The sequence below is a fragment of the Prionailurus bengalensis genome, chromosome B1 (assembly GCF_016509475.1).
Source record: "Prionailurus bengalensis isolate Pbe53 chromosome B1, Fcat_Pben_1.1_paternal_pri, whole genome shotgun sequence".
In the NCBI taxonomy this organism is placed as follows: Eukaryota; Metazoa; Chordata; class Mammalia; order Carnivora; family Felidae; genus Prionailurus; species Prionailurus bengalensis.
In genome coordinates, this window is record NC_057344.1 from 144,895,712 (window position 1) to 144,911,518 (window position 15,807).

Consider the following 15,807-nt stretch of genomic DNA (forward strand, 5'->3'; position numbering starts at 1 on the left):
TTCCCCTCTCCTAGGGGCAGGATTCACTGTGGGGTGGCGGGGCCTGTCTGGGCTACTTGCACACTGCCAGGCTTGTGGTGCTGGGGATCTGGCATATTAGCTGGGGTGGATCAGCAAGGTGCACGGGGGCAGAAGGGGCAGGCTCAGCTCGCTTATCCTTAGGTGATCTCCTTCGGGAGGGGCCCTGTGGCACCGGGAGGGAGTCATACCCGACACCGGAGGGATGGATCCGCAGAAGCACAGCGTTGGGTGTTTGCGAGGTGCAAGCAAGTTCCCTGGCAGGAACTGGTTCCCTTTGGGATTTTGGCTGGGGGATGGGCAAGGGAGATGGCGCTGGCGAGTGCCTTTATTCCCCGCCAAGCTGAGCTCTGTCGTCAGGGCTCAACAACTCTCCCTCCCGTTGTCCTCCAGCCCTCCCGCTCTCCGAGCAGAGCTGTTAGTTTATAACCTTCCAGATGTTAAGTCCCGCTTGCTGTCCGAACACACTCTGTCCGGCCCCTCTGCTTTTGCAAGCCAGACTTGGGGGCTCTGCTTTGCCGGTGTGCTGCCCCTCTGCCCCGGCTCCCTCCCTCCAGTCCGTGTAGCATGCACCGCCTCTCTGCCCTTCCTAGCCTCTTCCGTGGGCCTCTCGTCTGCACTTGGCTCCGGAGAATCCGTTCTGCTAGGCTTCTGATGGTTTTCTGGGTTATTTAGGCAGGTGTAGGTGGAGTCTAAGTGATCAGTAGGATGCGGTGATCCCAGTGTCCTACGCCGCCATCTTCCCCTACATTTATTCTTTAAAAGACTCTATAATTGTCCTTAAGACTTAACAGTCTTTAGATTAAACTCTGTATTGTTTCAATGTCAAAAAAATGTAAAAGATCTCTGAACACTGAAGCAGTAATTGCCAAAGCAAATGATCATTTAAAATCTGCCTATGCTATCCAGGCAATTTAGACATGGTAAATATACTCCTCCCTGTTCCCTCAACCATGCCAGACACAACTAATCCTTTTCTACATATTGCTGCAGGCAGTGACTAAAAACCAATGGAACTGACAGTCAAGAGCCCTCAAATAGTTCTTTTCTAATGTGAGATTTTAATGTTAATATACTTTAAAATGGAAAGAAACCAGCAGATGAAAGGAAAAACAAAACCACCCAACAGTGACAGTGATGATCACATCTAATTATTTGTAGGAAAAGGAAGAGAGCAAAAGTAGAAGTGTTTTCAATACTTATGATTAAGTACCCAAATATGCTGGGTTCACCCTTCAAAAACTCTAGGAAGTATTTCTCTGATATATCAGCACTTGTTTCAGTAAAAGAATTAAATGTTTCTGAACCCTCAAACTACATTACTTACAAAATACTTCAGTTTTAAAAGGATTGCTTTGGCTGCGGTGCTGAGAACAAGAGAAATAGGAAGACAGGAAGCAAGCAAGGAAAGCAGTAAAGATGGCTTAGACCTTAGTGGTAACAGTTTTTACAAAATTTACCATTTACTGAGATGAAAATCACTGTGGAGAAGTAAGCTAAGAGTACATAGAGACGTTCCATTTTGGATGTGTCAAGTGTGAGACACATGATAAAGATTAGAGTGGTGATATCAAGGCAAGCAGTTGGATAAACATAAGCACAGATGTCAGTGGAGAAGTTTGGGTTGGACATATACATTAGAGTGGTAAACATATATAAATGATACTTAGAGTCACAAAACTGAATGATAAAGAGCATCAAAAAAAACCCAAAAACTTCCAGCTGGGGTGCCTGGCAGGCTCAGTCAGTAGACCATGCAACTCCTGATCTCGGGGTTGTGAGTTCAAGCGCCATGTTGAGTGCAGAAATTACTTAAAAACAAAATCTTAAAACACACACACACATACACACACACACCAAAAAACCAGCTCACATCTTGCTTAATGGTCAAAGATTGAATGGTTTCCACTTAAGATCAGTAAAGAGGCAAAGAGTACCCTTTTTCACCGCTTCTAGTCAACATTATACTGGAGATGTTAGTGCCATAAGGCAGAAAAATAAACATACAAGGCATACAGACTGAAAAGGAAGAAATACAACTGTCTCTATTTACAGATGATAAATTTATGTTAATTTATAAAAATCTATAAAAAATCTATAAAATCTATTAGAACTAATAAGAGAGGTTAGCAAAGTTATGGGATAAAAGGTCAATATACATACTTAACTGCATTTCTATATATAGGCAATGAACAATTAGAAATTGAAATTTAAAAAACAATACCACTTAAAACAGCACCAAAAATTATTAAAGATTTAGGGATAAATTTGATGAGACCTATAAGAACTGTGCTGTGAAAACTCCAAAATGGTACTGAAAGAAATTAAAGGAAGACCTGTATAAACATATATACTATGTTCTTATATAAGAAGGTACAAAAGTGGGCGCCTGGGTGGCTCAGTTGGTTAAGTGTCCAACTTCGGCTCAGGTCATGATCTCACAGTTTGTGTGTTCGAGCCCCGTGTCAGGCTCTGTGCTGACAGCTCAGAGCCTGGAGCCTGCTTCGTTCGGATTCTGGGTCTCCCTCTCTCAAAAATAAATAAACATTGAAGAAAAAAAAAAAGAAGGTGCAAAAGTGTTGGGGAGCCTGGATGGCTCAGTTGGTTGGGTGTCCGACTTCGGCTCAGGTCACGAACTCACAGCTTGTGAGTTCAAGCCCTGTGTCAGGCTCTGTGTTGACAGCTCAGAGACTGGAACCTGTTTCGGATTTTGTGTCCCTCTCTCGCTCTGCCTCTCCCCTGCTCATGTTCTCTCTCTCTCTCTCTCTCTCTCTCTCTCTCTCTCTCTCCCTCAATAATAAAAACATTAAAAAAAAATTTTAGAAGGTGCAAAAATGTTAAGATGTCAGTGTTCCCCAAATCAATCAACAGATTCAACAGAATCCAAATCAAAATCTCAGCCAGTCTGTTTTAGTAGAAATTGACAAACTGATTCTAGACTGATACGGGAATGCAAAAAACCTAAAAAAGCCAAGAGAATTTTGAAAAAGAACAAAGTTGGAGGACTTAACACTTCATAATTTCACGATTATTATAAGGCTATAGTAATCAAGACATTACCATGTAAGGAAAAGGATAAGTGTGCTTACCATGTAAGGAAAAGGATAAGGTCCAGAAATAGCTCAAAATGAATCACAGACCTAAGTGTAAAACTAGAAACCATAGACCTGATCATAGGAATTAAAACTACAGACGTTTTAAAAGAGAACATAGGAGAACATCTTAGTGATTTCAGATTTGGCTAAAGATTTCACAAATAGGAAACAGCCTAAATTATAAAAGAAAAAAAAAATCAAACTGAATTTAACCAAAACTTAAAACTTTGTTCTTCAAAACACATTGTTAGGAAAATCACAAACTAGAAGAAGATATTAACACCACAAAGGACTTACACCTAAAATATATAAAAAATTCTTACAACTCAAGATAAGAAAAAAAAACAGTAAAAATGAACAAAAGATCTGAATAAACACTTCAAAGATGAAAGTTATATGGATGACAAAAAAAATCACATGAAAAGCTTATTATTACGAAAATACAAATAAAAATTACCATGAGATATTATTTCATACCTATTAGAATGGTTCAAATTTTAAAAGACTGACCATATCAAGTACTGGAAAGGATGTGGAGGAACTGGAACTCACTCTCATACACATTCCACTGGGAATGTAAAATGGTACAACTACTTTGGAAAAAAAAAAACAGTTTTGGCAGTTTCTTTAAATTTTTTTTCAACGTTTGTTTGTTTGTTTGTTTATTTATTATTTTGGGGGGGGGACAGAGAGAGACAGAGCATGAACGAGGGAGGGGCAGAGAGAGAGGGAGACACAGAATCAGAAACAGGCTCCAGGCTCTGAGCCATCAGCCCAGAGCCCGACGCGGGGCTCCAACTCCCAGACCGCGAGATCGTGACCTGGCTGAAGTCGGACGCTTAACCGACTGTGCCACCCAGGCGCCCCTTGGCAGTTTCTTATAAAGTTAAACATACACCAATTATATCACTTAGCCATTCTATTCCTAGGCATTTACTCATAAGAAATGAAAACGTATATCCACACAAAGACATATATGTTTACAAAAGCTTTATATGTAGCAGCTAAAATCTAGAAACAACGAAAATCCCCACTAACAGGGAAATGAACAAAAAAAAAGTATATAAAAAATACTGATTGGGGTGCCTGGGTGGCACAGTCGGTTAAGCGTCTGATGCTTGACCTCAGCTGGGGTCATGATCTCACGGTCTGCGAGTCTGAGCCCCATATCAGACTCTGCACTGATGGCATGGAGCCTGCTTGAGATTGTGTCTCTCTTTCTCTCTGCCCCTCCCCAGCTTGTGCTCTTTCAAGATAAATAAATAAACTTAAAAAAAAAATGTTTAAAAAAATACCGTTATGCTACTTACTAGATGCTACTATGTAAGTTACATGATCTCTGGGCTTCTATTTTCTCGTCTTCAGAAAAGAGAAAAATACCACCTACCCCACAGGCTGCTATTAGGCTCCAATAAGACAAAAATGATACAAACTGATGAAACAATAATAGAAACAACTACTAATTTCTACTACCCAGCAAGGAAACCAGCTTATTGTCACAAGAGTAAAGGCATAATGTTTTGATATTTTCTGCTTCCAAACAAGCGGTTCAAATGTCACAAAGGGAAGGCTATGCACTTTAACAAGTTAGTTTGTTAGTTTTTGTTAAGTATAGTTAACTTTGTCATGTACCATTTTAAGCCTACTTTAGATAAGGATAGTCCCCTCCTCATTTAAAAAAGTTAAGGATCTCAGGAAAAGTAGCAAAATTATAAAATAAAACTTGCTTACTTTAATTATGAGGAAAAGAAATATTAATGTTAAAAGTAAATGGAACTTGAAGCAGACTACAAGAAAAAGTATCAGTGAATTCTGTGAATTAACATAAAAAATGTCACTAACCAGACATTATTGTGCATGCATTATTTTAAAGGGACAATATCAACATATAAGTATTCTCTAAACTGAAATACCTTCCAGTTCTTGTTGAATACATGCAAAATTAATACGTATACATATGTATGTATACATACTCAAATATTTTTATTTTTAAATAAACTGCCTCAAAAATTTTCTCCAAGAAATACCCAAAAAGTAATTTGAATAGACTGTCCTGCCAGAGAAAAAGCTATAATGTTGTTAAAAGGTGCACTAGAATATTTTGTGTTCTGGACAACAAATAGGTTTAATAACCATAGAAAAAATAAATAGCTATATAAGATTATCAAATATTTCCCTTTAATTAAGGATTCTTATATAGTGAAACAAATCTCAATGTTTTTTACCAGCCAGAAGAAACAGCACTTGACAGTGTCCTTTTCATATTACCAGAAATTATGCCTAAAAGCATCATGCATATGTAAATGCAATCTTTTACCTTCAACATCATCTGAAAAGGTAGACAAAAATAAATAAAAAGTGGGTGGTGAAGAAAACAGTTTCTATGTAGCAGTATCCACAATAAAATAAATAAGAGCTTAAAAATGTCAAATGAGCAATATAATCCCTTGGAAAGAGAGACTCATTCACTTTATTAGATATCTGAGATAGCCTAAAAGAGATATAGCATATGCTATATATTGAAGATTAGGAGACAGATTTATCAATTAAGGATTCTAAACTATCCCCAAAATAAAGAACTCTAAAATGGAGTTTGTGATGTCAGCTAAGAATCACCTTTTGATGAAGCAGTAGAAAGTATCAATAATAAAACTAAAGGGCATATTTCTCAATCCAGATTTTTAATTGGCCCTTTCAGGATAAGTTAATTTCCAGAACAAAGTTTAAGTTCCTATTTTAATCTTCCCTAGAAAAAGTGATTCTACTACTGTTTCTCTGAAGAACTGTTTATGTTGTTTTATTCAAAGAATCATTTTTGGATGCTGAATTAAAAATGAGCCCAAACACACATAGACAAACAAAAACTGACTCTAAACATGATTATATTATAAATTTATAAGAAAAACTACCTAACTAAAAATATTGCTGTACATGATTTTTTAAAACAGAAAAATTATCTGCTGTAAGCTACAAAAAGAGCTAAATTTCTAATCTGAAACTAAGAGAACAACAAAAAAAGAAAATGTCTTTTATCATAATGTGTTCTAACAAGTGTATTGTACCTAATTTTCTCATCTGAGAAATAAATAGGAAAATAAGTCTTTTTCTTCAAAGTGTGTTCTTATGTGTATTGTATTTAACTGTTGTCCTGTGACTGACAGCCTCTTATTCCATGGGTACCAAATCATGTTTTCTAAAGATTTTTTCACCCCTGACAAATTAACAAAGTGAAGTTTTAAGCTAGATATCACAGAGGAATAAAAATTTAAGAAAAAGAGTATTTAAGTCCAAGAAATTGTGACCATTCAACACAACCCAATCTCAAATGTTTCTAGTACTGGTATTCTGTGAAGTTAATATCTATATATATTTCCACTCTGTTATTATCATAATAAAATATGTACAAACTTATAATTATCTACATTTCTTTATCATTTGTCTACAGAATTTCAAGAGATCCTATAATTTTAATCTAAATTAGACTTCTAAAATGCACAAATATGTCCACCCTTCTGGCTGTCTAGAATAATGAAACACTGACTGTCCTCCTGCAACAGGTAATCTGATGTGAAGAATGCATTCTTCAACAGCACAGTCACATGTTACTCAATGCACATTTTTTACAATACACAGAACAAAATGTATATGGACTTCTCTTTAAGTATTTCGCATACTGACAACAAAATGAAGTAAAATGACAGACTACCTTATTTTAAGTATGCAAGTAATTTGAAACAAAAGAAAAAGGAAAGATGTACCAAAAAAGTGTGTGAATTTTTAACTGATTCGTATCATTTCACACCAGACAGACAATATAAAGGAAATTCTAAATTCAGTAAGATGTTGCTCCTTATAAATTAACAAAAGTCCCATGTTAAAAGGAAAAAACTCTGTAATTTCATATTGTTCACCAGATAATAACATATAAATGAAATAGCTTTTTTCAATAGCCAAAAATGATGTTTAATCCAGAAACTGCTAATATTCATACTACTTAACTAAAACAAATACAAAAGGAGGGCAAAATTTATAAAAAAGAAGAATCCAATTTCATCTCCAAATAACATACAACGTAATCATTTTAAAGACACTTTTCTGGGACTAAGCTTATGTCTTTCCTTTATTAGTTAAAAAAGAAAACAAACCCTTATAAATAAATTTATAAATTCACCTTCAAAACCAGAAAAATTGGCACAACTCCAGGATATATAGCATATGTTATTTTATGTAGAGAAAACACAATAAAAGAAACTTACCTACTTCTTCTTCTTCATCATTAGATATTATATTATACAGTGTGTCCAAAGCATAACCTATTATTTCAGAATCCGAACTGGAAAAAAGAAATTATTACACTTATACACTGCTAACGTGTAAACTGTTAATGATCATTTTTAGACAGTTATTTAGCAAGACTGTGTAAAACATTAATCTAAAACTACCCTAAGAGGGGGGCCTGGGTGGCTCAGTTGGTTAAGCATCCTACTCTTGGTTTCAGCTCAGGTCATGATCTGACAATCATGAGGCTGAGCCCTGTGTCAGCCCTGGATGGTGTGGACTGCTTGGGGTTCTCTCTCTCTCCCTCTCTCTCTGTCCCTACCGCCATCATACTCGCTCTCTCTCAAAATAAATAAATAACAAAAAAGTAAAATTAAAAAAGCTACCCTAAGAAAATATCAGAGTGCAAGCGTAAAGAATGTATAAAGGTTTATTTGTAATAGTGGAAGACAGAAGCAACCTAAATGTATAATAATAAAAAATAGACACATACAGCAGCAATGAAAGTATTTTTAAAGCAAAAAAAGTATTTTTATTTTTTTTTTAATTTTTTTTTTAACATTTATTTATTTTTGAGACAGAGAGAGACACAGCATGAACAGGGGAGGGTCAGAGAGAGAGGGAGACACAGAATCCGAAACAGGCTCCAGGTTCTGAGCTGTCAGCACAGAGCCCGATGCGGGGCTCGAACTCACGGACCACGAGATCATGACCTGAGCCGAAGTCAGATGCTCAACCGACTGAGCCACCCAGGTGCCCCCAAAAAAGTATTTTTAAAGAATGTTTAATGACATGGCAATTAAAACACCCTTGATAGGGGTGCCTGCGTGGTTCAGTCGGTTAAGCGTCCGACTCTTGATTTCTGCTCAGGTCATGATCTCACAGTGGGTGAATTTGAGCCCCATCTTGGGCTCCATGGTGACAGCTTAGAACCAGCTTGGGATTCACTCTCCTCTCTCTGGCCTTCCCCAACTTGCATGCATGCATACTAGAAAAATTAATACAAACCAGGTAATTTTATGGGTATGTGTTTATGTTTATATATATGTTTCATGATATATATATTTAATACTGTGATCCTTAGTTGTACTACTAGAGTTTGTTTCATTGCTCTATACTTTATTACCTAAAAACAAGCACACACAAAAAAACAAAAGTCTTATGGTAAACATAATACTATTTATAAAATCAGGGAGTATAAGATTATAGTTGTTGATAGACAAATTTTGAAAACATGATGGACGATGAAGGCATTTAGTGTGGAAAGCAAGAGTGAAATATAGGTCACAAAGATTCAATAAATATGAAGAAGTAATTACGAATGATAAATGAAAGCTAAGATGAGGGACAAAGGGGATCACAACCAGAGGATGTAAATTTCAAATGAAGTTTTAAAAATTATTATTTATAAAAAAATTATTATTCACCATTTTGTGTTTGAGAAATCTTGAGGAGCATCTTTTAAGAAAGTATTAAGGAACTGAGAACAGAAAGAAATTTCCTCAAGATAATAAAAGAGAATCTATGAAACTCCCAGATCATCATATGTAATGGTATAAAACTGAATGCTTTCAACCTAAGATCAGGAACAAGATCATGATGTTCCCTCTAGCCACCTCTATCCAACACTGAAATGGAAGTTCTAGCTAGAGCAATTGAGCAAGAAAAGGAAATGAAAGGTATACAGATTTGGAAAGGAAGAAGTAAAACTACACATATTCACAGATGACATGATCTTGTATACAATCTTAAGGAATCCACTAAAAAGTATCAGAACTATGAATGGATAAAGAAGATGCAGTATATACACACACAATGAATTTTACTCGGCAATCAAAAAGAATGAAATCTTGACCATTTGCAACAACGTGGATGCAACTACAGTGTATAATACTAAGCCAAATAAGTCAATCAGAGAAAGATAAGTGTCATATGACTTCACTCATTTGTGGATTTTAAGATACAAAACAGATGAACACAGGGAAAGGTAAGCAAAAATAATATAAAAGCAGGGAGGCAGACAAACCATGAGATTCTTAAATACAGAGAACAGGGGCGCCTGGGTGGCGTAGTCGGTTACGCGTCCGACTTCAGCCAGGTCACGATCTCGCGGTCCGGGAGTTCGAGCCCCGCGTCGGGCTCTGGGCTGATGGCTCAGAGCCTGGAGCCTGTTTCCGATTCTGTGTCTCCCTCTCTCTCTGCCCCTCCCCCGTTCATGCTCTGTCTCTCTCTGTCCCAAAAAAATAAATAAACGTTGAAGAAAAATTTTTTTAAAATACAGAGAACAAAATGAGTGAGGGTTGCTGGAGGGGAGTTGGGTGGGGGGATGGACTAAATGGGTAAGGAGCATTAAGGAGGACACTTGCTGGGATGAGCACTGGGTGTTATACGTAGGGGATGAATCACTAAATTCTATTCCTGAAATCATTATTACACTATATGTTAACTAACTTGGATGTAAATTTAAAAAAAAAGTATCAGAACTAATAAATTCAGCAAAATTGAAGAATACAAGCTCAATATAAAAAAATCAATTTATAGAAATGGCATTTCTATATACCAGCAATGAACAATGAGTAAACATAATTAGAAATTAAGAAAACAATTCAGTTTAAGTAACAAAAAGATTAAAATACTTTGGAATAAATTTTACTAAAATTGTACAAGAATTGTACACTGGAAACTATAACACATTATTGAAATAAATTACCCAAGACTCAAATACTTGAAAAGACATTCTGCGTTCATGGATAGAAAAGGAATATTATTAAGATGGTAATATATCCCAACTTGATTTATAGATTCACACAATCACTATAAAAATGCTAGCTGCCATCTTTGCAGAAATGGACAAGCTGATCATAAAATCTGTATGGGAATGTACAGGATCCAGAATATATCTAAACCTATCTTCAAAAAGAAGAGCAAAGTGGAAGAACTCATATTTCCTGATTTTAATACATATCACAAAATGGCAGTAAATAAGACTGTGGCGCTGGCATAAAAGAAAGATAGATCAACAGAATAAAGAGTCTAGAAATAAAGCCTAACATTCATTTTAACTGATTTTTGGCAAGAATGAAAAGAGCATTCGATGGGAAAAGAACAATTTCTTCAACAATTTGTGCTAAGACAGCTAAGTATTCACATGCAAAAGAATGAAGTTGGACCCCTACTTCATACGATATACAAAAATCACCTCAAAAGGGATCAAAGACCTAAATGTAAGAGCTAAAGTTATAAAACCCTTAGAAGAATCATAGGCATAAATCCTCAAAACTTTGGATTAGGCAATGGTTACTTAGATATGACACCAAAAGCATAAGCAAGGAAAGACAAAACAGATAAATTGGACTTTGTCAAAATTAAAAACTTCTGTGCTTCAAAGGACACTATCAAGAAAGTAAAGGGGCACCTGGGTGGCTCAGTCAGTTAAGTGTCTGACTTCAGCTCAGGTCATGATCTCACAGTTTGTGGGTTCGAGGCCCACGTTGGGCTCTGGGCTGACAGCTCAGAGCCTGGAGCCTACTTCAGATTGTGTCTCCCTCTCTCTCTGCCCCTCCCCTTCTCGTACTCTGTCTCTGTCACTCTCTCTCTCAAAAATAAACATTAAAAAATTAAAAAAAATTTTAAAAAAAGAGTAAAAAGACAACCCAAAGAATGTGAGAAAGTATATCCAAATCAAGTATCTGATAAGGGACTTATAACCAGAATATATATACAATCCAACAATAAAAAGACAAGTAACCCAATTAAAAATAGGCAAAGATTTGAATACACATTTCTCCAAAAAAAAGCATTTAAATGGTCAATAAGCACATGAAAAGATGTTCAAAATAATTAGTCATTAAGGAAATGCAAATCAAAACCAAAATGAGATACCAAGTTGCACTCACAAGAATGGCTGTTAAGAAGGGAAAAAAAAAAAAAGGACAACAACAAATTTGTTGGTGAGGAACAACTAAACCTTCATGTACTGCTGGTGGAAATATAGAAGAGTTTGGCAATTCCTCAGAGTTAACCACATGCCCTGACATTTGCATGCTTATGGATAAAACACACGTTCACACAAAATCTAGCAAATAAAAATTCATAGCAGCATTATTCATAACAGCTAATAAATGAAAATAGCCCAAACATCCATCAACTGACAAACTGGGTAAACAAAATGAGATATATCCCTACAATGGACTAGTATGCAGCTGTAAAAAGGGAATAAAATACTAATATATGTTACAACATGAATGATCCTTGAAATACGCTAAGTGAAAGAAGTCAGACACGAAAGTAACATATTGTATGATTCCATTTACATGAAATGTCCCAAACAGTCAAATCTATAGACACAGAAAGTAGATTAGTGGCCAGGCACTGGGGAGAGGAGGGTATGGGGAATGATGGCTAATGGATACAGGATTTCTTCTGATGTGATGAAAATGTTCTGGATTTTGAGGTGCCTGGATGGCTGAGTCAGTGGAACGTGCAATTCTTATCTCAGGTTGTGAGTTCGAGCTTCATGTTGGGTGTAGTGATTACTTAAAAGTAAAATCTTTACCAAAAAAAAAAAAAAGAAAATGTTATGGATTTAGAGAGTGGTGATGGTCACACAACTCTGTGAATATACTAAACCCACTGAAATGTATACTTCAAAAAGGTGAACTTTATGGTAAAAAAAAATTGCATCTCAATTTTTAAAATTACTATCTAGGCATCATGGTTTGGAAACAGTGAGAAATTAGAAAACTTTCAGGCTCTGAGTGTAGGACTTTGGAGAATGAGCAGTCTTTCCTCAATATGGTTGTTAAGAGAAGCAGAACCACAGACAGATGCAGAGTTTCAAGCCACATCAAGAAAGGGAACAGAGCTCTCTGTGATGCAGCCAAGGATGAAGAGCATTCAGGGGAAGAATTTTCAGAGTGTTAGTTGGAAAGGCCAGGAGAAGAAGCATAAAATAGTAATGAAGAGGGATGCATGGCTGCTTCAGTCCATAGAGCATGCATGACTCATTTGATCTCAAGGGTTGTGAGTTCAAGCCCCAAGTTGGGTGTAGAGTTTATTAAAAAAACAAACGAACAAACCCCACAAAAAACAACAGTAATGAAGATGAGATGTGGAAAGAGATGGCCTTTTCTTTCCATGAAGTTAAAAAAAATAACCCAAGGGGCGCCTGGGTGGCTCAGTCGGTTGAGCATCCAACTTCCACTCAGGTCATGATCTCGCAGTTTGTGAGTTCGAGCCCCGTGTCAGGCTCTGTGCTGACGGCTCGGAGCCTGGGGCCTGCTTTGGATTCTGTGTCTCCCCTTCTCTCTGGCCCTTCCATGTTCATGCTCTGTCTCTCTCTGTTTCTCAATAATAAATAAACGTTTAAAAAAAAAAATAACCCAAAACACTTTGGAAACAGAAGGCAATTGACAGGTATCAGAGGCAAATGGAAAGGGAATTTATTTTGACACAAGAAACGGAGTGAAACACAAGAAGGCTCATAGAAATTTAGCTTTGTTTCTGTTTAAAAGGCAGAATAAAACAAGCAGTCTCTAACATGATACAATTATGAGTTCATACATTCACAGGCTAATGGTACACCCTTCTTCTAAGCATGGTGCCTGGCACATAGTAAATGTGCAGTAAATGTTTTAAAAACTCAACTTCTTAACCTTTATATCAAGAATTTCTAATATCTACACATTTATTTTCTGCTGTGTGCTTAAAATGACAATAAAAGCCACTTTACATAAGAGGTAACATTCTATTTTCCATACTGAGATGTTAGTCATTCATTACTAACTTTGTAACATCAATGAGAAAATGTGCACATGGAATAAAGACACATGCAATAATATAAAAGAAAAATTACAGATTGTATGTATGCATAGTCATCACACTAAAGTTTTTTTGATCTAGGCTCCATTTTCTCTAACTTGGGATATTATTTAAAGCAGGTAACTAACTTTAGATTACTTTATTTATAGTTTTCCACTAACGCTATAACAAGTTACCACAAACTTAAGCAATACAAATATATCACCTTACTGTTCAGAAGTCTGAAATGGGTCTCAATGGGCCAAAATCAAGGTCTCAGCAGGGCTGCCTTCCCTTCTATAGGCTCTAAGGGAAAATCTGTTTCCATGCCTTTTGCAGTTCTAGAGGCCCAGTTCCTCTACCTTTGAAGCCAGCAACCACACATCAAGATCTTATCCTATCACCTCATTCTGACCTTCTCTTTTGCGTTCCTGTTCCACTTTTAAGAAACGTTGGGATTACACTGGGCCCACCAGGATAACCTAGGATAATCTCCCCATCTCAAAGTCCTTAATTTAATCACATCTGCAAAGTCCCTTCGGCCGTGTAAGGTAACATCCAGAGGTGGTGGTAATTAGGATGTGAACATCCTTAGGGGGTCTATTATTCTGTCTACTATAGTTACTCACTATGCTGTTAATAAAACAGTCCAGGAACACCTGGGTGGCTCAGTCGGTTAAGTGTCCGACTCTTAATTCCAGCTCAGGTCTTGATCTCAGGGTGGTGAGTTCAAGCCCCACACTGGGTTCCACACGGGATGTGGAGCCTACTTAAGAACAAACAAACAAAAAAACAGTCCTGGGGTGCCTGGGTGGCTCGGTTGGTTAAGCATCCGACTCTTGGTTTCAGCTCAGGTCATGATCTCACAGTTTCGTGAGTTAATGCCCCACATTGGGCTTTGTGCTGGCAACATGGAGCTTGCTTGGGATTCTCTCTTTCCCCTCTTTCTGCCCCTATCCCACTTGTGCTGTCTCTCTCTCTCTCTCAGAATAAAACTTAAAACAAACAAAAAAACAAAGGCCAGAGAGTCCTGACACATCCAGTGTATTTATTCAAATGCATTAGAATTAGTTGGCTTTGAAAAGATAGCCAATGTGGGTTGTACCCACTGACAGAGGGAAGAATCTAACTGGTATGAATAAGCAGCTAGGCATTGCTAAAATATAACTGAAATAAGAGGCTATGAGGTTAGACAGGCAATACCAAAACCTTCAAAAAGTTTATATGCTTTTCTTGTTTAAGAACTTAGATTAGGGGAGCCTGGGTGGCTCAGTTAAGTGTCCGACTTCAACTCAGGTCATGATCCCACGGTTCATGATTTTGAATTCTGTCAGTGCAGAGCTCGTTTCGGATCCTCTGTCCTCCCTCTCTCTGCACCTCCCCAACCATGCTTGCACTTGCGCTCTCTCTCTCTCTCTCTCTCTCAAAAATAAATAAATATTAAAAAAAAGAAAGAACTTAGACTTCACACTGCACTGAGCTGGTGAAATGCATGAAGTGAAAAAAGATTTATATATCAGATAGGTAATTCTTATAATGCACAGATTGAATGGAGGGACAAAAAGATCAGAGGCAAAGAATATAGTCTGGAGGTAGTAGTTGTTTAAAACTATGTCCAAAAATTCCTTGGTACAGATCCCTTCAAAAGATGGAACCTAATCTTCCTCCTCTTAAGTGTATGCTGTATTTATTAACTTGCTTCTAACAAACAGAGAGCGGTAGAATTGATGGTATGCAACTTCTGAGACTAGGTCCCAAAAGGCATTTTAGCTTTCTCTTTGCTTTCTCTCTAAAAGTGTTTGTTCTGGGAGAAGCCAGTTACCATATCATAAAAATGCTCAAGCAGTCCTATAGAGAGAGCAACATGGTGAGGTAGTGAAGCCTCCTGCCATCAGCAAAGTAAGTGAGCCATTTTGGAATCACATCTTCCCAATCAAGCCTTCAGATGACTACCATCCTGGCTGACATCTTGGTTGCAACCTCATGAGAGACCCTGAGCCAGAACCACTTAGCTAAGACACTTCTGAATTTCTCATCCACAGAAAATGTGAGATAATAAATATTTATTATTTTGAGCCACTAAGTTTTGAGGTAATTTGTTATACAGCAAAAGTAATAATAATAATAAAGATAACTAATACAAGGGTGCCTGGGTGGCTTAGTCAGTTGAGCATCCGGACTCTTGATTTTGGCTCAGGTCATGACCTCCCAGTTTGTGAGACTGAGCCCCATGTCAGGCTCTGTGCTCACAGTGCGGAGCCTACTTGAGATTCTCTCTCTCCCAATCTCTCTGCCCCTCCCTTGCCCACACTCTGTCTCTCAAAATAAATAAACATTAAAAACAAACAAAAAAATACACACACACAGCCTCTGTGTGTACAGAGGCTCTGAAAATTGATTCATTGATTGATACTGAGCTAGGACTAAAAATCAACAAAGGAAATAGAAAGAAATGTATGGATTTTGGTCTGCAGGAGCATAATGGGTTAAGGAGAGGGATGAGTTCAGCATGAATCCTACAGTTTCTTGCTTGAATGGAACAGTATTACCACCTAGGTTGACCTGGGTCAAAGGCAGTTGAAGGAGATGGTGGAAGGCCACAATTAGGAGCAGATAA

The 15,807-nt window shown here is 37.2% G+C and overlaps 1 protein-coding gene across 4 annotated transcripts in view; it reads right to left on the reverse strand.

Annotated features, from left to right (window-relative positions):
• Positions 1 to 15,807, reverse strand: part of USO1 (USO1 vesicle transport factor) — a 95,471-nt gene that overhangs the window by 51,571 nt on the left and 28,093 nt on the right. For all 4 annotated transcript variants that reach the window (XM_043572454.1, XM_043572453.1, XM_043572455.1 and 1 more), the window contains one exon: positions 7,370 to 7,446. In XM_043572454.1, the coding sequence (XP_043428389.1) occupies positions 7,370 to 7,446 (77 nt within the window). The remainder of the gene's footprint in view (positions 1 to 7,369; positions 7,447 to 15,807) is intronic.